The following is a 22,134-nucleotide window of genomic DNA, read 5'->3' as shown; positions in this document are numbered from 1 at the left end:
TGCACAGCATGCTCAACCTACTGCTGGTGCTGGAACCACAACTTCTGCATTTCCTGATGCTTCATGGTTTCAAGTGTGGAAACTCAGAGCCCAGTTCTGTACTCTCCCGAGCAGCCCTTGGGCGCACATGTCAGACCGCTGAAGTCAACAGGATCCTCGGGTGAGTAAGTGGGCTGCTCCAGCAGATCCCTTTACGTTGCGCTCATGGCACCTTCTGCACGTCACTGCCCTTCAATGCAAGAGAAGGCCGGGGAATATCTACCTGAGAGAACATTCAGTGTAAGAGTTTGTAAAACTTCAGAATTTTGTAACCATTAAATGTATTTGTTGAATTTAAAAAAAGAAAAAAAAGACGACTCCCATTTCACACGGAGGGATGGTGGCCGCAGCAGAGTGGAAGGGACTCTGTTCCCCTTGCACAACTGTAGCACTGTATAAATGATACTCATTCATCTCCCCAGGTTACTTATACAATGCCCATCCTCTAGGCACCGGAGCTCCTAGCCTGCAATTGTACTCACACGGACTCTGGCTGCACAGGCTGCCCTGGGATTGCCTTTGGCGTTGCTCTTCGCCATTCAGTGATATGCAACTACTGGTGTGCAGCTAAGCACCACAGGATGGAATGTCCAACCTTCCCACTGATGGGTTTCAGGGACGCGTTTGGCATGGCTCATGGTGGTGACTGCACCTCCCAGGATAAAAGGGGACCCCCCTCCAAACCCAACAAGGTTCCAGTTCCTCTCCCGTCTTTACTTTGCAGCCCCTTCTCACCGGATGTCATCACAATGAGGGGTGCTCAGAGGGAAAGGCCGGATAATGCTGGCTCCAGAGCCCAACACCGTTGCATGATTTCCACAGATGAGGTGGTTAGGGGGCAACACAACGAACGGGGCATCGAGCAAGCAGCATGCATGATGAACCTAGCCTCTGCCAGCCTTGAGATCAGAGGGCCAAGGCCCCGTCCTGCTTCTGCTGGAATCAATAGGCAAAACTCCCCCGGCGCAGACTCACGCACACTCTGCTCTGTTACCCTGCATAAATCCACAGTAATCTTGTGGAAGTCTATGGTGTTACTTCCCATTTCCACCATGGTAACAGCAGGATTTGTGTCTCGGTGTGGCGACGCTTTCTGCTGCTAGGAGAGCAGTAAGGCTGTACTCACTGTGCGCTCCCGGGGCTTTTACACCAGGCCTGGCTAACAGGGGCAGGAAACGCCTCGCCGAGTCTGCGCCAGGCCCAATGGAAGCTCACTCTTTCCTAGGTTAATACAGATTTTCAATGCTCAGCCACTTCTGCTTTTAAAGTCTGTGTCAGCATTTACGGGGTTATGACAACAGCATCTCCCAGTCCTTCCCTCCTCTGCCATCCCTTCCTTCCTAGGGAAACAGGAGGAAAAAAAGCCCCCCAAAAAGAGTAATGGTAACAGCTTTTAATTTGACAAGAATCAATACATCAGTTCAGACAATACTGGTTTTGCTTCTTGTTTGGAGTTTCCTTCACATACCAGCAGGGAGAGGGGAACTTTGTCGGGGAGTACAGTTTTCCCTCAGGGCTTAAAGCATGATCAGTGTGCAAGTCAGTGCTTCTTTTTTGTTTAAAACTCTTTTCCCGGTGATTTATTTACAATTACAGTACCTCTTAGTGATCAACAGAAAAAAAATGTAAACTGGGGATACACGATCCCAAGTTGAGAAAGGCAGATCTCTGATATTTATATATTTATACATATATATATATATATATATATTTATGTGTATACACAGATACATTTCTCTCTTCTTTAAAGTATTAAAAAAATTGATCAACCTCCATTCTATAAAAAATACCTACTCTACAAGATAGAAAAATTTCCCTCTTGAAGTATACACTGATTTACACCCAAAGCTACTCTGGAAATATACATTACGTGGCTTCTTCCCGCGGGCTCAGGGAGGGAAAAGGTTCACAAGGGGGCAGCTTAGAGAATGAATGAGCAGGAGCTCTTGGCTGGCTGGGAGATGCTACACAAGGGTGTGGGGAGGGAGAAGGAAGACGATAGCGGCTCATTGCTCAGGTGTCTAGGAAAGAGAGAACGCAGCCTTCGCTGGAAGGCAGGTTGTCTCATCTCTGTCAGCAGATATTACAAAAGACAAGCCCAAGGGTATTGTCTGTTCACAGAATGCGACTGGGGACTTCTCGAACATCCCAATGAGACTGGAGCTCCAGCCCCTGCATGCGAGAGATGGAGTTGAAAACAGTGACCTGCTGCCATCTCTCCCTGCAGCTGCTTTTTCTCTTACTTTAGATTTCAAATGAAAAGCTGGGTAAGTCTGGGTTAAAGACTTAATAGAAGGCAAACCCAGATGATGATGGACATTTTTCACAGGCATCCCATGAAACCGTCTCTCCATTAGCATGGGAAAGACAAGGACTGTCAGCACCACTGTGTGTTTTTGGGATCCCCCAGCTATCCTCACTCACGCATGCTCTTCACCCACCTTAGAGACATCCCTTGGGTCAGCATGAATCAAGTTATGCAATTATGCCCTGAAGAAAGCCATCTGGGACCAAGGGCTTTTACTCTCCAGACATGGAATAAAATAAAGGAGAGATGCCTGCTCAGTAGTTGCGATGGTCTAAAGGGATATTAGGTGAGCGAAGGGGCTGTGGTGTTTATCACTCTCCAACTCTCATCAGAGGGAGAATTTGGATCTAGGTTCCCTGAACTAGCAGCTCAGATGTCCCAGTCCTATGAGCACATTTATGATGTTCCAGTGCAGACCAATGCACCAGGATTTTCCACATTTTGTACAGATTTGGGATTCAGCCCAACTAACAGGGCCCTTCTAAAAGCTAACCAGGTGATTTAAAAATGAAATCACCCCCGGTTAAAATAGAAATCTGTATATTCAACATGCTGACTGTGCCTGGAACCAGGATGCCTTTCGGTTACAGGTTAAATGGATTTTCAGCCAGCGGCAGGGAATAATTGAATATTGGCTCCTAGAGCATGCCGGGGTCTGATGACAGGTTTTAACAGGAAAATCCAGATTTCTTCAGGCCAAGGAAAATCAAAGCCAAGGAAGCTGGATCATTTGGGTGTGTGCTAGCCCGGAGTGAACAGGTGCTTTTAACCAATGCCTGTTTTTACTTATTGAATGATGCATTGTATAGGGTTTAAAATGCATTCAATCAGATGAATTGTACAAGGCTTTTAAAATGGCATTTCACACTGAATGGGTCTGAGGTTAATATGGTTTTTGAGTCTCAGAGGCCTTCAATTTCAGCCTCCAGTCAATTGTACCCCTTAGCTTCCCAGCACCACCTTCACTGGGGTTTAAGACTCGGTTGCAACCACTACACTGCAGGCGGCCTCAGTTGTCTAAGAAGTCAAAACAGCAGCCGCTGGTCCCTTGTTTAGAGCCACTAAGCTACTCAATAAACGCGACAGCAAGCCAAGTGCATCGCAGCACAGGAACGGGGAGAACCCGGGCACTGGAAAGGGCTCTACCTCCAGTGCTGCAGGATCATCAGCAGACCTTACCTCTGAATGGATCATTGCAATACACTTCATGGTAACACTGGCATTCATGCACACAGAGGACGATGGCGGAGGTCCTTGGCTCTTGAAACAAACATGTGAACAGTTCGCATTGGTCCCCTCTGCTAAAACTTACTCTGTTACACCACTAGGGGACCAGCCTAAACAGCTGAGTGCCCACTTATGGCTGAGCACTACTACGGCTACATGAGTACTGTGGGACCATACCGCAGAAGTGAGGAGGGCATAACAGCTACCAGGCTGGCTCCAACGCATGCTAATTAACCATGAAGAAATCACAGCGCTTCCTTCACTTGCTCAAGGAAACAGCATGATAGGGAGCCCTTGTCCTTCCATCTACAGCCGTGTGGCTTTCACCACTCCCACTAATTGCTACCTTACTGCAGTCCTGTCCAACTCAGGTCCCATAGGCTTGATAGAGAAATGCTAACATCTGATGATGAAGGAGCATGCCACAGAAGAGGAATAAGGAGTGCTGAAGATAGCCACCCCTCTGTATTGTGAGAGGAATGGAGCCAGATGAACAGTGAATTTAAAGAAGATGCTGTACGTGTAAAATGTTACCAAGCCAGAGAACAAAAATACAAATGCCGAGGCATGTATCAAACTCCAGTTACGCCCCATATCAAAGACGGCCATTCCCCTGCCCCCTTCCTTCCACCTACTAAATGGAGAGAAGTCATCTAGGGTTCCTGCATGCAACCCCCATGAAGGGGGGCGCGAGATGATGCTAGCTGTGCAGCCTGAGGGAGGAACTTTGCACTAAGTTCAAAAACATTCTACAGGTGTGGAACGAACATTTCTCATTCACAGATCTGCCTCAGTAAGGGTGTCCTGGGCACTTTGGCAAAGCAGATTTCTGGGCTGTGCAGGAAATTATCTCAGAATTCAATCAACTAACTTCTCCACCCCACTATTATTCTCTTTTCATTAAATTTTCAGCAGGATGAATCTATGCACGACCCTGTATTTTGCTTAACCCCTTAGACCTATTCCCCACCTTTGCGTCAGTAGGGATTTCAGGGTTACATATTGCGACAGTTCCAGTTAGCATTTGTCAGCCCCACTGTTTGAAATGTTCCATCAGCAGGGAAGCAGGTCCTTTCCTTTCCTTCCCCACTCCCGCTCCACGTTTTGCTCCATTTATTCTCCAGATTCCCTTTCACCCCTCAAAGCCAGCAAGGGTCTTGAAAGAGAGTCCAACAAAAGGCTTTGTTGCTGGTTTTCTTTTTCCCCTGGGCACTGGATTAATTCACCCAGTGATCTGAAGTGACACTTCATGTGGCTTCATGGAGATCAAAGACATCCTAAGTCTCTCCTTTGCCTCTCAGTGCACCAAGTCCACCCCAGATCAGCAACACACAGTCTGCAGCTCTCTGCTTCCTTTACTTGACTTCCAGAATGGATGGGTTGGTTTCCATGATGGCCACAATGATCCTGTCAATGTAGTCTTGCAGGCGGAAGTTGATCTCCTCCTGCTTTTGAATTGCCTCCATGAGCTATAGGGGAGGAAGAGGAGGAAGCTGGTTACTGACAGATCACAAGTCAGGGCCACCTAGCACAGATTTCTTTGCAATTTTCACCCTTGGACCGTTTGCTCAGCAACAAAAATACCAGAGTCTGCTACAAAGGGTTCCTTTGTCCCTCAAGCTGCATCCTGCCCAAGCTGTGTCTTGTTCCCGCTCCAATTTTAGACTTAAGAGGAAAACCTGCATCTATCTTAAAAGAGCTACTGGTGACATATTCGTTCCCGTTCCTGTCCAGCACGAACTCCAACGACACTTACGTCCTCCCCAAAACCCGGCTTCAGCTCCCTCGAATCCCCATTGTTCTAGCTCCTCGTTTCTCGTGGGGGAATGCTGGTTGGCTGGGGAGGCCATTACATGTTCTCTTCCGCTCTCTAGCGGTTCTGTTAGTGGAAGGTGCTCGTCTGCCAAAGTCAAAGCTAAGCCACAGGCTCATGCTGAATATTAATATTGTGGGTCCTGTTTTCAAACCTGGAACCTCAGATGGCCAAATCATGCTTCCAGGTGCACATATCAGGCAACCAAACACCTGTTTTAGGCATATGACAGGATGCGGACTTCAGCACTACAGTGTGAAAATTGAGCTCGTCACTGAGTTTCTCTAGGGTTTTGTGTTTATGGAATGAGTCTCACAACCCCTTATACTCTCACCTTTCCCATGAGAGAACGCGGGTTCTTATACCCTTAGACACCTGCCCCCATGGACAGACAAGGTTTACTCCAGTGCTCTTCCTCTAGCTGCCAGACAATGGCTGTGACTTGTCCCAAGAGAAAGGAACATTGCATGTATCTCACTCAAATAGCAACATGTACTGTCTCGCTTGGCTCCTGCTGGTGAACTCGTCTGTCCACGTGTGCAAGTGTCTGAGGTACAGCTACATGAGAACTTGGTACAACAACCAGGGAAGGGGGAGAAGCATAAAGAGCACAGCCATGACAGACCCAGGTTCTCAGTCCTCCACCAATCGTAAGAGGCTAGATTGAGATTTCTAAGGTATTAAGCAGACAACTTACGTAATGTTCTTTACATTATCCTAGCAAGGGGGACATTACCTCATGAACAGCCCAGCTAGCGCTTGGCTATAGCCTTGCCACGGTGTGCACCACCATCTTAAGGAGTGTCTGGTTTCTATGGGAAGCCATGACCTATGGCGAGTCAGCATCTCTGCAAGATGGGCCCCTTTCTAATTGCAGTGGAGCTGCAGAAAAGAATCGCCATGGCTCTCAGTGGGATCCCTGGATTATCAGTAGTGATCTCCACTGCAGAGAGAGCCCTTTCAGCTCCTTCCGGGCACATGCAGGTGCTTAGGAGCCAAGAGTGGGGATTAAAGACATCACTCATGCTAAACAGGAAGTGGTTTGAGGTAAACAGGAATACGCTTTCTCTAGACACCACACAGTACCTCGTCTCTGGAGACCGAGCTGATTTCTGCAGCCAGGGACTCTGAGAAGGAAGCTGAGAAGAGGTTCTTGGCTCCCTGAATGCTAAGGTTTATAATCTGTCCATTCAGCTCGTCATTCTGTTCTTTCAGATTGCGGTTATCCTGCTCACAACAAAAAGGAAGAATCAGGACATTCATAATTCACATTTCTAGAGCCCCACAGACGGCAGGTGCTGTTGGAGCTTCACAAAGGGGGTGCTCTGTATTTTATAGCTGGTAGGACTAGAGGCACAGTGAAGTTAAGTGAAATGGCCAAGGTGCCCTGGTGACTAAATGGCAGAGCAAGACCAGAATACAGCTCTCCTGACTCTTGTACTACCCTGAGCTAGCAGAGCCCTGGGAAGCTTTACTCAGTAGAGGAGCGAATACATACAACATGCTGGGGAGATTTGAACCCCCTTTTGTTCTGACCAGATTGATCTGCAACGGATCAGCGTTTCACTGGGGTATCTCCAGAACGCCTCCCCTGGTCCAAGATACTGAAGTGAGGCTGAAATCTGTGCCTTGCCAGCCAGGGAGATCGTGTTCTGCAGTCCTCTGTTGAACTGAGAAAGGCGAAGCATTCCCCCGCCGTGAACATGCTCACGTTGTCCGTGCTACTTGGGCGGGCTATGGCGATTCTCTCCCAGAAGCGGCTTTTAGGCCAAACAGACATGGTAGCTGTGAGTATAGTGCTGAGATTTCTCCCCAGTGCCTCTCCTGTTTCCCATACACAGTCCCAGCTGTACTTTGCCAATGCTTAATCATACCTCCAGTGGCTAAAGAAGAGGCTGGTGCAGTCCCCAGAGTCTACGCCCGGTAGCGAGACTGGACATGACAGTCCAAGCTGCTGCTGTGGTGTTGAATTGATTGGCGTCTAGTAGCCGAACCAATACATCGCTCCCACCACCCCAGTACCTGCTTGAGCCGCCTAATCTCTTGCTCCAGCTCCGTCTCCCGCGTCCTGCTATTGTACTCTTGGAGACCCACGCTGCTGCTTCTGCCTCTTCGCTGCTCCGCTTCAAGTTTAAACAGCTGCAGGTGCTCCAGCTGCTTTCGGAGGTCCTCAATCAGCTGCAATGCAATGAAGGAGAGCGATCGCACCAGAGGGCCATAAAGTGCCACAGCGCTAAGCGCGGAGTGAGCCTCCCTGCTGCACCAGAGAGGCGCGTGAGGTGAGACAGCAGGAGGAGAGAGAGAATGGTCGGTCTGAAGTGTACAGAAATCAGTTATGTTCTCAGTGTTGTTATATTCCTGTCCTCCCCCTGCTAACACTGGCTGGGCCCAAGTTCCTACCTCAGGCCTTTGCCATTACACCTTTACATCCAGACAGAAATATGCCATGTTGAGCAGGCTGGTGAATCCTGACTTGTGCAGGCCTTTGAATGTGAATGCAGAGACACACTGGAGTGAATTTTAATGTACATGAAAGCAAGGGACTAGGTACAAATTGATGCCACACACTATGCCAATGCACCCCTGCAGACTATCTTGCAACTAGGCACTGCCAAAGAGCAGTGGTTTGAAGAGTGGCAAACAGCTAGAGCAAGATGATCAAATACACTTTCACCTGTTACTCAATTTAAATTCCCGTCGCTGGAGCAAAAAGGCAAGAGCTATTCCACCCAGCTGTGTCCATTGTAACTGCGAACACTAGACACACAAGCATGTGGAAACGAAAAAGCCTTCAGGTAAGGGCAGCTGAAAGCATCAATTAATTTCTCTCTCTCTCCAGTTCATTGTGTTTCTTCCGTTTGGCAACAGCAGAGGCCACATTACGCTGATAACAAGGTTAATTCATGGTGCAATTTGTATCTAGGGTTATCGAGGAACTAGACTATCACTGAGCCCTGTTTACAGGACGCAGCATATTGACCTCTGGCGAAAGTGCTTGTAAATAGCTGCAGTTTCCGCTGAGGGCTTCAGGGAGAAGTGTGTGGACAGGCTGAATGGTGTCAGCTGTTCACTCTGCTCACCTCCTGAGTGGACTCCTTCTCCTTCTGGAATTGGTGTCTCTCATGAGTCAGTTTGTCTCCTATCTTCCTCTTGCTTTCCTGCTCCTCATTGAGTTGAGTAGTGAGGTCTTCTATCTCATCTAACAACTTCTGCTTCTCCTGCAACAAAGTTTAGCAAGATGAAATCACAAGACCTTCCCCACAGCACGGCAAGGCCCCTCTCCTGTCATTCGGAGAGGAGAGCACATATGCACATTGCCACATGGGAACATTCTTTTAGCCAATGTGCCTTAGTTTGGACACTTTTGCCTGCTGTGCTTTCATCTGTTGTCTGAGGACTTTACAGCCTCAGTGCTTTGCCAGCAGTAAACAAAATGCATCAGCAGAGTCAGGAGAGACATGTAATAAATGACTCCTGCCATAAGTTCCATTTGAGCAATCTCTTGCATCTGCACAGAGCCCAGATGATTTCAGTGACTCTGCACAGGGGCAGGACAGAGTTGTTGCAGGACTGGGGCCTAAGTGAGGGCTACCGGATGAAAATGACATCAAATCAAAGGAATCCCTTAGTTTAAACAACAGCTACCCTCTCAGAGAAGTTTAGAATAGACCCAGAACTCTGATCTCATTAAACCCTTTTTTATCCTGAGTTTTAGCTGAGAATGGATTTCACAGAAAGCAAACAGACAACGAAAGAACCCGAGCAATGTAAATTAGTATCTAAAACTAAACTATACCCATGGATTTTCAGCAGAACCCTTTTACTATTCTCCACCTTGGCTCAATGGTTGAACAGGGCAGTCAACTGAATTTGTTCAAAGTTTAAAACCACATAAAACTCGTTATTTAATTGTGACCAGAGCCCTGTGAGTGACAAGGTTTCTTTATGCTGCTAATTTTCCCCATAGGATCAGCCCCTCTCCCTAGTGTGTCATGTGCTGCTTGTAAGTTCTAACTTGGTTCCAAGTTTAAAGGTGATTGCTGGAGTCACCTATTTTTATACATGCCAAAATTGTCCAAAAAAAAAAAAAAAGAAAAAAAAAAGGGTCAGTGCCTCACGTTATATGCCTGGAGACGTGACCCAGGTTTCAGGAGTGCTGAGCGCCAACAGCCCCCAGCGAAAATTCAGTCACTTGATTCGGAGCAGACACTCATCTTTGCCAAATGTGTTACTAGTTTGTAACATGCATCGATATTTTCTGTGATGAAAGGTGCTTTGTCAATGTGAAATAATATTGACAACAATCAGGAAATCGATGTTTCAGACAAAAACAAAGGAGACATCCAGTTTATCAGCAGGGGGTTGCATCCTCCATGGAGAGCTAATTGCATCTGTTACTGCTCATTAGCCACATTAACGCTAATTTAAGCTAAAATAGAGATGAGCAACACCATGTGATGAGGAGAGGACAGTCAAGAATAAACACGTCTCAGGTGGCTGAATGCACCTAAGAACCCTCACAATTTACACCCTTTCTCTCAGATCTAGTGTTGCTGTTTGAAACGTGGGAATGTTGTTATTGTGTGTTACTAAATTATATTCTTTATATAGCATCTTTCCTGCCAGAAAAATCTCAATATACTTTAATAACAAGATCTCAATAGAGGAATCACTGGGTGGAGTTCTACAGCTTGTTTTATGCAGGACCTCAGACTAGATCAGGGTAGTCAATTGTTTTTTGTTAAGGTCCAAATTTCTTGGTCAAGGTAAAGTCAAGGTCCAGACTCCAGAAAGAGTTGCACAAAACCAACAACAATAATGATAATAGGTAAATAAAAAGATTTCGGTGTCCATTCAAAAGCATCTGGCGGTCTGGATTTGGGCCACAGTTCACCTACTGACTATCCCTGGACTAGATGATCAGCATAGTCCCTATGGCCTTGAAGTTTATGAAGCTACGAAAAACTTGGGGGCCAAATTTTAGGCCCATGAATCCATCATTTAGGTACCTAGATCAAATCTGATTTCTTCAGGGAACCTTATATATTGGCAAATAAAAGTTAGAAATTAAAATAAATTTAATACATACCTATTATATTACACACCAACACAATACATCCATACTCCATTACACACACCCCTTTCCGCACTCACACAAGTTAGTGTAAAATGTGTCCTCTGCTAAACCTGACAATTAAAAAATTCAACGGTGATAAAGTCTCCCATGACATCCCCTTCTCAGTTACACACACAATGGAACCTGGGTATTGTGACACAGGAGGAAAGCTGACAATCATTTCAGTGCACTGCAGCGGGAGAGTGTCTAACCTGTTAGTGTGAACCTGTGTGCACTGCCAAGTTTGTGGGTAAAGCTTCCCTACAAGAAGGTTCCACCGCCGTCCTGCATTATGTTTTCAGTCAGCAGGACCCAAGCTGGAAATGACCTTCCCCACAATTTGCCACAAGAGGGCAGAATTTCATTCATAAACAGCGAAGACATTGATACAGGTACCATACATAAGGCAACCAAAAATAGCAGCCCTGCTTGTTTGCCTGTATGAGGTTCTATGGGCAGCTGACAGGATTACTGCTGAAGTACATGTAGGACTGCATTGCCTCAGAGAGGTTGGTCCTGGGCCTACAGATTTCACAGCGACAAACACAGTGACTCAGTCAATATCTATAGCACTACTGCCGAGCTAAGGCCCTGGTTTCTATTTAGGGTAGGACTAGAGGAGGAAATGGCTCCTTGCTTGTTTGCCTTGCTTGTTACACATAACTTGGGACTCATACAGGTCTTTTGTGCAAACCATTCCATCTCTGCTGTTTGCAACTGGCACTTAGCCTTGGCCAAAATTCCTGATTCGGAGGGAAAACCACAGCGTGCTCTCATTCTGCATGGGCTACACTGCCTTTGAAGCTGGGCAGAACACAGGTGTCAGTGACTAATACACTGACAGGTTAACTTGAGGCAAGTTGGAATGCGCACTGCAGAGATGCTAAAGTATGATATACTCAGGAAAGCCAGCAGTGGGCCAGGGTGCTGAGTCACAGTGGCATAATTAATGCCACGTCCCATGCAGAGATGCACATTCACGCTTCACCGCTAAGGAATCTCTGGCACAGAACAGATCCCTCAGCCTGTTTTCAAACACACCAAAGTATGAGCCTGAAGTATCTTTCTAGGTGAGAAGGCTCTCCCCTCACCTCCTCCAGCCTCTCGATACTGGCTTTCAGACAAGGGACGCAGGATCTCAGCTCGCTGTTCTCGTCCTCCAGCTGCTGCAGTCTGTGGCAATGAATGAACACACTTAGAAACTCTGCTACCAGAGCCCTGAGACCGGAGAAAGTCATGCAAGCAGCAAAAAGTAATAAGAGCACATTAGTGAAGACTGGAGCGTGGATGTAGGACTGAGGATGGACTCTGCCTTTGTCCGCCCCACTCCTTCTCACCAGCAATCACGGGGAAGGAAGAGACATCTACCAAGACTTAGCTGGAGTCATTTGAAGTCCTCTGCCCAGTTTTTGCCTGCTGTGACTGATATCCCACCCGCAAAGGACCAGGCCATCCTTCAGGCTCAGCACTGACTACCTTCATTGCCCCACAGTAGCAAATCCCAGCTCTGGGCACCAAAGGGTGAAACCTTTTATCTGAGCACAGGCTCTTTGCATTCCAATTATTTCCCCCCATTTTTGATACCTCTCCTCTTTGTATTTTTACCTCAGAGGCCAAGTACCAGGGATTGGCACACAGCAACCAGGAGGAATCCAGAGATGGCCTCACCTAGTGCCCCAGGTTCAGATCTCTCAAATTCACATGGGTATTCTTCCTCCCATATTATCTTCCTGGTCCTTTCTTGTCAATCATGGCCAGTTAGGACTGAGCAAGAATGGAACATTCTGCATTTGCTGAATCCCTAGTGAAGACCACCCAGCCAGAGAGAAGACACCCCTCGCCCAGGAAAGGTTGGCTCTGCCCAGGAAGCCAGCCTGAGGGTGTGGGGAAGCCTACAAGCTGGTTACTGCCTGATGAGATCAGTCACTAGGAGCAAGGGTGTTTGTTACTTAAGCTGGTTTTTCAGCTCAGATCTCCCCATGCTGCTGTTACTATTCCTCTGGGACAGCCCCAGACAGTGCTGTTGCTCTGTTCCTTCTAGAACAACCAAACACTGCTCAGATGCTTCTGTAACTGCTCTTCCCACTCGGGGCTATTCAGGCGGAGGAAAGCTGTAGTCCTCGCCTTGAGCTCATGCCTGTTGAAGTCAAAGGCAGAACTTCCATTGACTTCCCTAGGAGCAGAGCAGATACTTTGCATGTCTTTGTGAAGCCGACTCGTGTGACAATGTCAAACTGAGCTCCAGGGACTAGTCATGCCAACGGGCCGGAGGTTCAAGTGGACACCCTCTTTATTCGCACCGTTAGGGGCAGATCAAGAGGGAGCATGCATGAACTAATGGATCCAAATGGAAAGTTCTCTCTGGCTGGAGACAAGTGTCACTGATCTGAATCATAGAATATCAGGGTTGGAAGGGACCTCAGGAGATCTAGTCCAACCCCCTGCTCAAAGCAGGACCAATCCCCAACTAAATGATCCCAGCCAGGGCTTTGTCAAGCCTGACCGTAAAAACTTCTAAGGAAGGAGATTCCACCACCTCCCTAGGTAACCCATTCCAGTGTTTCACCACCCTCCTAGTGAAAAAGTTTTTCCTAATATCCAATCTAAACCTCCCCCACTGCAACTTGAGACCATTACTCCTGAAGAGGTGGGTTAATTTACTACTTTGGGACAAAGTTACAGAGGAAGGAGGTAGTCAAAACCAGGGTTTAGAAAGACATGGGGGCAAGCTTTATGGGAGGCAGCATAGCCATGGCTGGAGTTTATTTTGGAAACTCACCCCCAGTTGTCTTCTAGTTGTCACTGATTAGCGATACACCCCCAAAGCTTCACCATGTGGAGGATATGGTGGCTGTACCAACCTGGCTTGCAGATTCTCAATCTCAATACTCTTCTCTCTCTCCATCCTGGTCAGGAGCTCTCTTTGTTTTCTGATTTCCTCCAGCAGTGTCTCATCTGCTTTCAACTCTTGTTCCTTCAGCTGTTCCTCCAGGGCATTAGCTCTTTGGAGAAAAGGAAAGAAGGGGTTTAGCCAAGTCTGACATTACACAGCTGTCCTACTGACATTTGGATATTTTATGGAGTGGGATGTCCTCCTTTCTTTTTACCCTCCTCCCCTCCTCCTCCTATTGCAAAGCCAGTAGATGCCACCATGGAGTTTGAAGATCAACATAAAAGGAGCAGCATCTGTACAAGACAAAGAACAGGCACCTGCAAGACACTTACAGACACCTGGGAGAAAGCAGGTAGTACATCCTCACAACCACCCAATCCTTGAACACTCTGTGATGCTGAACCGCTTGGAAGCCATTGCCTATTTGGCATTTAAATCACTGGAAACCCGGGCAATGGATACTGGTATCTTATCACAAGTTTCTACAAGCCTCAGTGGTCACATTAAAACTAACCAAAAGGAGGAAAGAAGAGAGGATTGAGAAGAAAACAAAGTAAAAGATTTTCTTAAAACTTGTGTCTTAGTGGGTAGCAGAGTCAGGGTACTGCACAGAATAAGCTACTGAGGCTAATTACTCCAATTAATTAATTATCTTCCTTTTCACCTGGGTTTGTAGTGGAGTATGAAATTCACACGCCACTTATGGGTAATTCCTTTGGGCACCAGCATCAGTGATAATTGTATAGCTCTAGGAATACAACATTTGGCTGTCTGCATGTTGCCAATAAATTAAGCAGGGCCTACATAATGATTATTTAATTGTTGCAGAGAAATATTATAATACAAGACAGAGAGGGGGTTTAATAGATGTTGGGATTTGCAAGACTTGTAGGATCTTATAATAATTTTAAGTTAAATCAAATCTAGGACCTAAAGAAAGTGACCATTTCCCTCTAAATTCTCAAATCACAAGTGGAGCGTGGAGGGTTATTTTTCCAGGCCACATCCATAACTGGCAAATATTTTTAATGTCACATGGTTCTCAATGGAGCACACAAGTCTCAGAAGACATTCAAGCAGTGGACAGATGTTTGTTGCTAATCTACTCACTCAAACCTGTCCTTGGAAGCAGGTGAATAAATAGTGCATGAGTGGCTGTCATTTTATGACCTTTGATTACATTACTGTAAAGTTGCTTCTGCTTCCCAAAGCAGTGCATTATGAACCATCTTCAACATCAGCAGCTGGGAAGCTACACTTTCCTGGGATATTGTTTTGTTATAGAGCTTGTAAAAACACAGGACAAAAGCATGAGGTGCGAACCTCTGATAGAAGGACATGTTTTTCTAACTCATCAACTTGTTACCTAAGCCCTTTATTTGGATAAAAATAATTAACCCTTCTGGACTAAGTGATTAGAGCACTCAAGGGGGAGTTGTGTGTATTAGGGAAAACATCTTGTTACTGTGAAGTTTATCAGGGCTTACGGAAACCTTTACTTGAATCACTGTTGTCCATGACACACATACTACTTAATCTTATAGTCCTGTAGATAAACTCCTAATGGCTTTATCTGAGGAGCATAAACACCTCTGGAGAATAGGAACCCCCGAGATTAAAAATCCCAGGGGTTAAATAAAATTATCAGATTTACACTTGTCCCAAAATCCAAAAGCAATAGGGGCATTTCAGGGGGAGGAGGGCGGAGTCAGAGACACAGTATAGAACTTCTTTAGCTCCCATTAAAATGCAGGGGATTAAATGAAAGGCCAGAGCGGAAAAAACAGTAACTTTCCCTTCCCAAATAACAATGCTCAATATTATTGCTAATTATTTGTAATGTAGCAGCAGCCAGGGGCCCCAGTGAAGAATCAGGGCCCCATTGCTCTAGGAACTGGACCCACAACAAAAAAGGACTGATTAGGTTATGTGTAACTGGAGAGATTATTTAGAACTATCAGAGCATAACGCTGGCATTGTTACCAGAAGATCAGAGACTCAGACCTGCCAATCTGCAGATTACCTGAATTCCCAGCAGCTAGTCAGTGGCACAGAAATTGAACAGGTGAGGCATGGAAAATGAAGCAGAGGTGGCCTTTTGCGAAGGCAGCAGTTTGGATGCCTGCTGGCTTTTGACAGGGATGGAATTTAGATCAGTTAGGGAGGACAGATTTGCTAAGATTTAATAGTCTCTTCTTTATCTTTCTATTGACTTCTTTTCCATTGGCGTGCTTTCATCACACACTTAACCCAACAGAGGGAGTTCTGAGAACAGCTGCCTTTTATTTACAGACAATAACCTTAGAGAGAGTTGCGTGTGTGGATCCTATGTACACATGTGCTCACTAATTCACACAGGGAGCAGAGAAAAGAGATCAATTCTAAAATACATTAAGGGCTTTCCTACTTGGTGCAGCAATGCAGGCTCAAGGGGTGTGAATTGCAAAGTGCACTAAGTAGAAGTCCCCTAGTGCGCACTAATGATGAAACAGGGACCTGTAGGGGATGTCTGCAGGGTCTATGAAGGTCACTTCGTGTGCAATACGTTTGTGTGTGTGAGAATTCACACCCCTCTAGTACACACTGCTACACAGTGCAGACAAGCCCTTAGAAACGCCTCATGAGGATATGTTTGCTCCTGTGACAAGCCAAATGCCCTCACCTGTGCACCAGCTGCAGGTTTTCCTGCTTTAACCGACTGTGCTGCTCTCCATTTGCAGCTGTGTCCTTTTCCAGCTCTGTTACCCTCTTCTCCAGGAAGATGACCTGTGCAAGCAAGAGAGAGGATTCAGTTACCAATAGGTTCTTTCAGCTTTATTTCTCTTTCTTAGAAGTGCAGGCCAAATGATAGCACTGACAAAACTCAAATGCAACAATTGAAGTAATAACTGAAGACATTCAATTGGTTGCCTCTAACTTGAACTGTATCTTGCTTGACTTTGAGAATATCATGTATGTTCTGTGCTTCATCGTGTCTCACCTATAACTGCTGAAATGTGCCATGATCTAGGAGGTGACCTCATTCTCATTCAAGAAATTTACAAGTAGGCATTCCATCTTGGTGTGTCTCACAGATTTTTAAAAACACAATTTGCACTTTGCTAGAATTTAGCTCCTAAATTTTAGAAGTGTTCCATAATACTAACACAGGGCCAAATGCTTCACTGGCGTTTCTCCTTTGAGGAGAAAGACCACTTCAGTGGTCATCTTCATTAAGTTTTTGAATATGTGGATCTATCGAGCCAGATCCTCAGCTGGTGGAAATTGCCATAGCTCCAATGGAACTGTGACAGCGTATACCAGCTGAGAATATGTCTCATGCTACCTAAAAGGGACAAAATGTCCCTTTTGTCCTTTTCACAGATGGAGAGAGACAAGGAAAAAGGAATAGACTATTGCCAAGCCACAGATATTAGAAAGGGGACTCAAGGGCTGGTTCACAACCAGAAACTACCTTAAGTTCCTTTTAAACATTGACTAGATTTCACTTTGATGGTGTCCTTTTAAGAGACACTCCTGCAGAGTTGCACGAAACAAGCTGGATACATTATAACTTTCCTTTGGTTATAAAAATCTGCATTTTAGGGGTCTGAATGTTAATTTAGAATTATTCCCTTTCCTCCCCCCCCGAGTTACATTGCTCCCTGCTCTGCTCTCAGCCTTATTGAAAAAGCAACGTTACATATGCTATCCGCAATGTGTTCTTCAGACCTTTCAAGCACTCTGTCAGACTGCGGCACTCAATGTTGCGACACCATCCCTACAGCTGCAGTGAAGAGGGCTGAGAATTGTCACTGCATTTGATAAACAAGCAGGAGGTGGGAATACTTTCCTAAGGACAAACTATCTATTTGTGTAAAAACTAAAGTCATGATTATTGAGATAAGAACAACAAAACAAGTCACAACTGATTCTTTTATTGGATATGCCTAAAAATGAATTTTACATGTTACTTTAGAGTGAAGGACAAATGATGAACAAATCTATACTAAGTCCATGAATCTGGGGTATAAACCAAACCCTGACAATACTCTAGCCAAATGTTTCAAATCTGGGTGCCTGACGTAAGGCTACTAAATCTATATTTGGGCTCAGAGTGGCCAGAAATGCTGAGCACTCACAAATCCCACTGAGGTAAAGGGGAGCTGCAGGAGTTCAGCACCTCAAAGCCAGGGCACTTTGAAACAGGAGCTGAATTTCAGACATCTAGGTGTGAAAATTTTGGCCTGTATTCTTCAAAGAGACAGTATAAATGATACAATTCTATAAATTATTGTACTAAAGTGCTGTCAAATGGACAAGTAATGTGTATATGTATACATATATATTTATTTCTCTGTCATACCTACAACTCCACACGTCTTCCTATTCAGGATGTCAGAATTAAGCAGTTTTAAAGAGGTATTTTCACATTGGGGCAAACATTTATACAAAGCACAATTCACTTTTGGCTTGGAGTTTTCCATATTCCCTCGGCTATTTTTAGCTACTCATGTTTGAGTAAAGCTTTCCTTTCCCAAATGCAGTTTCTCCTCCTCCTGCCACATGATCCTTTGCCCATAAACTCCCCAGTAAGTTAACGTGGAACTAAATAGAGATGTCACAAAGCCAGCATTTATAGCCTCGCTGCAGGACAAATTCTGAGCAGAACAGGCATGAGTGAAAGACAGGAAGTCCCTGTTTCAAGTCAAATAGCTTTGCTTCCTAGGAAGAACAGCATTAGACAGCCGTGTATATAGCATTATGAAACAATTACAAAATAAACTGATTTAAAATATATTTCTCCGTATTAATATTGCTCTATGAATGGTTATAATGACCAACTGCAAATACAGTGTATGCAAATATTGTATCTCTTACCACCCGTGTCAGTGACATCAGTCATTCAGACTAAGGCCATGTCTATATGTGCAGCACGGCAGCAGCACAGCTGTATCGCTGCAGCCACACCATTGCAGTGCGCCTGGGGAGATGCTCTCTGACGACGGGAGAGCATAAAAACCAGCTCCGTGAGCGTTAGAAGCTATGTCGGCAGGAGCAGCTCTCCTGCTGACACAGTACTGTGCACACGACCGTGTATGTCAGCGTCACTGAGGTCACTCACGGGGGGTGGTTTATTCACACGCCAAGCGACATAAGGGAATCTGACACAGACTGTAAAGTAGACATAGCCTGAGACAGAGGGACAGACCTCTTCCCCCTGCCAGTACTGCAAGAGGCTATGGAACACAGAGCATTGTTTAGTAAACTGTAGGGGGCCAGGAGGAGCCACAAGCCATTTACCATGAAGCAATCTTCAGCACAAGCTGTGCAGCTCCAGCTTCAGCTTAACACCCACGGAAAAGATTGGAATTTGACCTCCCAACCCGAACACAGGAACACTCTATGCCTTTTCTGATCGTTTTGTCAAATCACAACCCCCAAGTCAGTACAGAATGCTTTGAGTTAACCACCTGTCCCCAGTAGTTAGCTACCCAGTGTCAGCCAGCATTCAATAATAGCAAGTAATTAACACCTTGCATTTCCCCAGCAACTTCTGTCCTAGGATCTCAAAGCACGGTAAACCATTATTTACTCCATACAGGAATAGGTACTCGGCTACCCTTTTCATTAATGAGTAGGCTGATGCACAAAGAAATGCCTTGCCCAAAAGCACCCAGTGCATCAAAAGACAGAGCCAGGAACAGAACCTGGGTATCCTGTTCCCTTGGTTTAACCACTAGGAACATGTGCTCCGCCCGCCCAAAGGAAAACCGCTCGACGTCAAAGATAAGCTTAGTAGGACACTCAGACGCTTTGCCTCCATTAAAACTTCAGAGGCAGCTGCAATAGCATTCATACCTTGTCAGTGATGTCCTCATCTGCACATTCCATGTGGTCACGGAAAGGTTCTTCCATAGCATCCACAGTCAGGGTGCCCGTCTGATGTAAATGCCTATATCCGAGACAGACCAACCCAACCCAAAGCAAGATGACCATTAGAGAGAACATTGCAGAAGGCAAAGTATCATTTCTTATACAATTCCTCTCAACTCCCCACCCCTTCTCCTGCAGGAGACATTAGGACATTGCTCTCTTTTGGGTGACAGTAGGTAAAGATGATGAAACCAGGAGGCTGGCCTGGCAAAACAGTGATTCTATCGAGTAGCAAGCCTCGCTTTCACCAAATGAGGCTCTGACAAGTCAACAAGAGTCAGCACCCCACAACACCTCGGTACTGCCAAACTATGGGACAGGAATCTTCACTATGTTTGTGACTTTTAGTGAACAGCACCTGGCTGTAAGAGGGGAAACAGACAAGTAGTGTTGGAAGTTGGTGCTATCACCTCTTATTCTTGCTCTTTGGAATATGGAAAGATAAGAGTTTACTTTCCCCACTTCATTTTGTTTTGAACTTAATACTTATATTCCAGAGCAGCAGGACTAAAAGTACTCCGCTCTCCCCAGAGATAAAGCCAGAAAGGAATGGGGAGTGAATTAAGCTTGTTGTGAAATACACACTCAACTTCAGCTCCTCAAGTGGGAGACTAGTAAATCATTAACCATGGCTTGTAACATTTGGGTTTTTGTTTTCTTTCAACGGACACTGTTCAGAATCAGTCTAGACATTCACCCTGTAACGTAATGACGTGTTCTACAGGAGCTGAGCGCAGTATTCCATCTTAGTGGGGGTGGGAAGGGGGAAAGCAGAATTATTTTTACAACCTTGAATAATTAAACACAGGACTTACATCAAGAACTATAGGTATAGAGAGAGCTGAGGATACACGGACTATGGTTCTACTGGCTCTCTCTCTGGAGCTTTTAAAGGAGTCTGTAACCAGTTAGTAACATGGGTATATTATGGCTTGTGTCCCCAAACATTATGATTAATACACTGTTAGCAGCATAGGTGCTGGAGATGGGCGGAAGGGGAATGGGAGGAGCGAAGGGCCATTACCTCCTCAACTTTTAAGCAAGGGGGACCATACCCCCGCTTTTAAGAATCTGAACTTGGCAGGTCACAACAAGCGGGGGGGCAGGAACACAGCCCCTCCCTTGGCCCTGGACCAGAGCATTATGATGGAGGGGTAGTATATCAATGGATTCTAGCTACTTAAATAGTCACAAAGTATTGAGCATTCTCAAAATTAAAAACCATTTCTTGATAAGGCTCCCAGTCACAAAAGATGATGATGGTTCCTTTGGTCACTTCTGCTGATCCAAGGGAGTTAAAAGCAAACAGAGCTAATCTGAATCCCTGAAGACAATCTTCTTTAAGCAAGTAGCAGCCTAATTCTTAATTTGGTCTTTAAGTACTGACAACTGGCCCTTCAGTATGCTGACTACTATTCAGAAAGAAGGCACAGAATGGATCCTCTTAGAGTTTTAAGATAGGTCAGCTCTGCTTTTTTACCTACTGCTTTCTACAAAAACATTTAATATTTTGAACTAAAGGTCTGGGACACATCCTTGGGAAACGCCTCAGTGTTGGATGACAGTGTCAGTAAGATGTCAAGCAAACCATGCAAACCAGGCAGAATGATTATAAAATAGTTATTGACCATAGAGAGAAAGGATCTCTCCTACTGAAGAAATTTGGGGTTTATGAACTACAGCCCCGTTTCCATCCGAAAGTTATTCTGCTCTGGCCCCATCAGGAAGGTGTATGCATCCAGTCAGAATCAAGACGAGTTGTGGTTTTTTTAAAAGCATCACAATATCACTGAACGACTTTATGCTCTTAATGAGAGCTCAACAAGTAGCACATGGAAGAATAACTTCCCAGGAAGAGGTCAGTTTGTTTAAGCAGAGAACCTCTGAATTTGTGACTCTGACTCCAGCTAAATTTCTAGGTATGAAAATACCTAGAATTGTGATCTTGGATCTAGTACTCCAAAACTTTAAAATATCACATGAGAACAAACAAGAATCAGAGGATGGTGAGGGAGCAGCTTAATCTTAAATTAAAACTCCCTGATGGTATCTGAAGCAGATGGAAGAGAAACAACTTAATTGAGTGAGAGAGTGTTCAGAACCTCTGGAATCACACAAGGTCAAATTATAAAGACTAGTCTAAAATAGGAAGCCTGGAAATTTGCCTGCTAGCTTAAAACCACTAAGAAGCAAAAAACTTTCGAACAAATAACTTGAAAGTGAGAGTATGGGAACCATGAAATGTAATACTCAAGACATATTTCCTCATCAGCGAGAAAGAACTGAGTCTGGAAACGTTTGCTGGTTACAGGAAAAATTAAAAAAACAATTTGGGAAAACAGCTGGAAAATATTTCCAAAGAACTCCTGAGCTGCTGAAAGCAGGGCAGAGAAACTGCTTCCCTGGGATAAGCCTGATTTAGACCTAATCTCCAGCCCTTCCCTTGATTCCAAACCCAAGAGATTCACGGGGAGTGAAGATTTCTTGGAATTTGTTCCAGAGCTCAACTGACCCACTCAGGAATGCCGCTAAGTAAACAGACTCCTGGGATCAGAGAGTACACATTTCTAGAGAGTGCCAAATCATCACACAGACTGTTCAAAAGACCAGCCCATGTTTCCCAAACATCCCAACAGACGTGAAACTAGAGAGACCTGGAAACAAAAGAGTGCATGTAAGAACAGCAGAAATACCAAAACCTTCCTCTCCCTTAAATCCTCTCTCAGAGTATCAGGGAACAATGTATTTGAGTCTCAAATTAGATTTTCAAAAATCCTAGAGAGGGGTGTCAGTAAAGATTATGCCAGAGAACGAACACACAC

At 45.3% G+C, this 22,134-nt stretch overlaps 1 protein-coding gene across 6 annotated transcripts in view; it reads right to left on the bottom strand.

Moving 5' to 3' along the window:
- Positions 1 to 1,417: 1,417 nt before the first annotated feature.
- The window catches only part of RAB11FIP3 (RAB11 family interacting protein 3), a 170,427-nt gene continuing 149,710 nt past the window's right edge, over positions 1,418 to 22,134 (bottom strand). For all 6 annotated transcript variants that reach the window (XM_084641585.1, XM_084641588.1, XM_084641589.1 and 3 more), the window contains 8 exons: positions 19,238 to 19,331; positions 16,059 to 16,162; positions 13,365 to 13,505; positions 11,595 to 11,676; positions 8,468 to 8,605; positions 7,410 to 7,565; positions 6,474 to 6,614; positions 1,418 to 5,043 (listed from right to left, as the gene is read on the bottom strand). In XM_084641585.1, coding sequence (XP_084497711.1) covers positions 4,930 to 5,043; positions 6,474 to 6,614; positions 7,410 to 7,565; positions 8,468 to 8,605; positions 11,595 to 11,676; positions 13,365 to 13,505; positions 16,059 to 16,162; positions 19,238 to 19,331 — 970 coding nt within the window. In that variant the 3' untranslated portion in view covers positions 1,418 to 4,929. The remainder of the gene's footprint in view (positions 5,044 to 6,473; positions 6,615 to 7,409; positions 7,566 to 8,467; positions 8,606 to 11,594; positions 11,677 to 13,364; positions 13,506 to 16,058; positions 16,163 to 19,237; positions 19,332 to 22,134) is intronic.

This window comes from Lepidochelys olivacea (genome assembly GCF_965140295.1).
Source record: "Lepidochelys olivacea isolate rLepOli2 genome assembly, chromosome: 10".
In the NCBI taxonomy this organism is placed as follows: Eukaryota; Metazoa; Chordata; order Testudines; family Cheloniidae; genus Lepidochelys; species Lepidochelys olivacea.
Note: the sequence above shows the minus strand (reverse complement) of the source record. Positions and strands in the feature narration are given on the sequence as shown.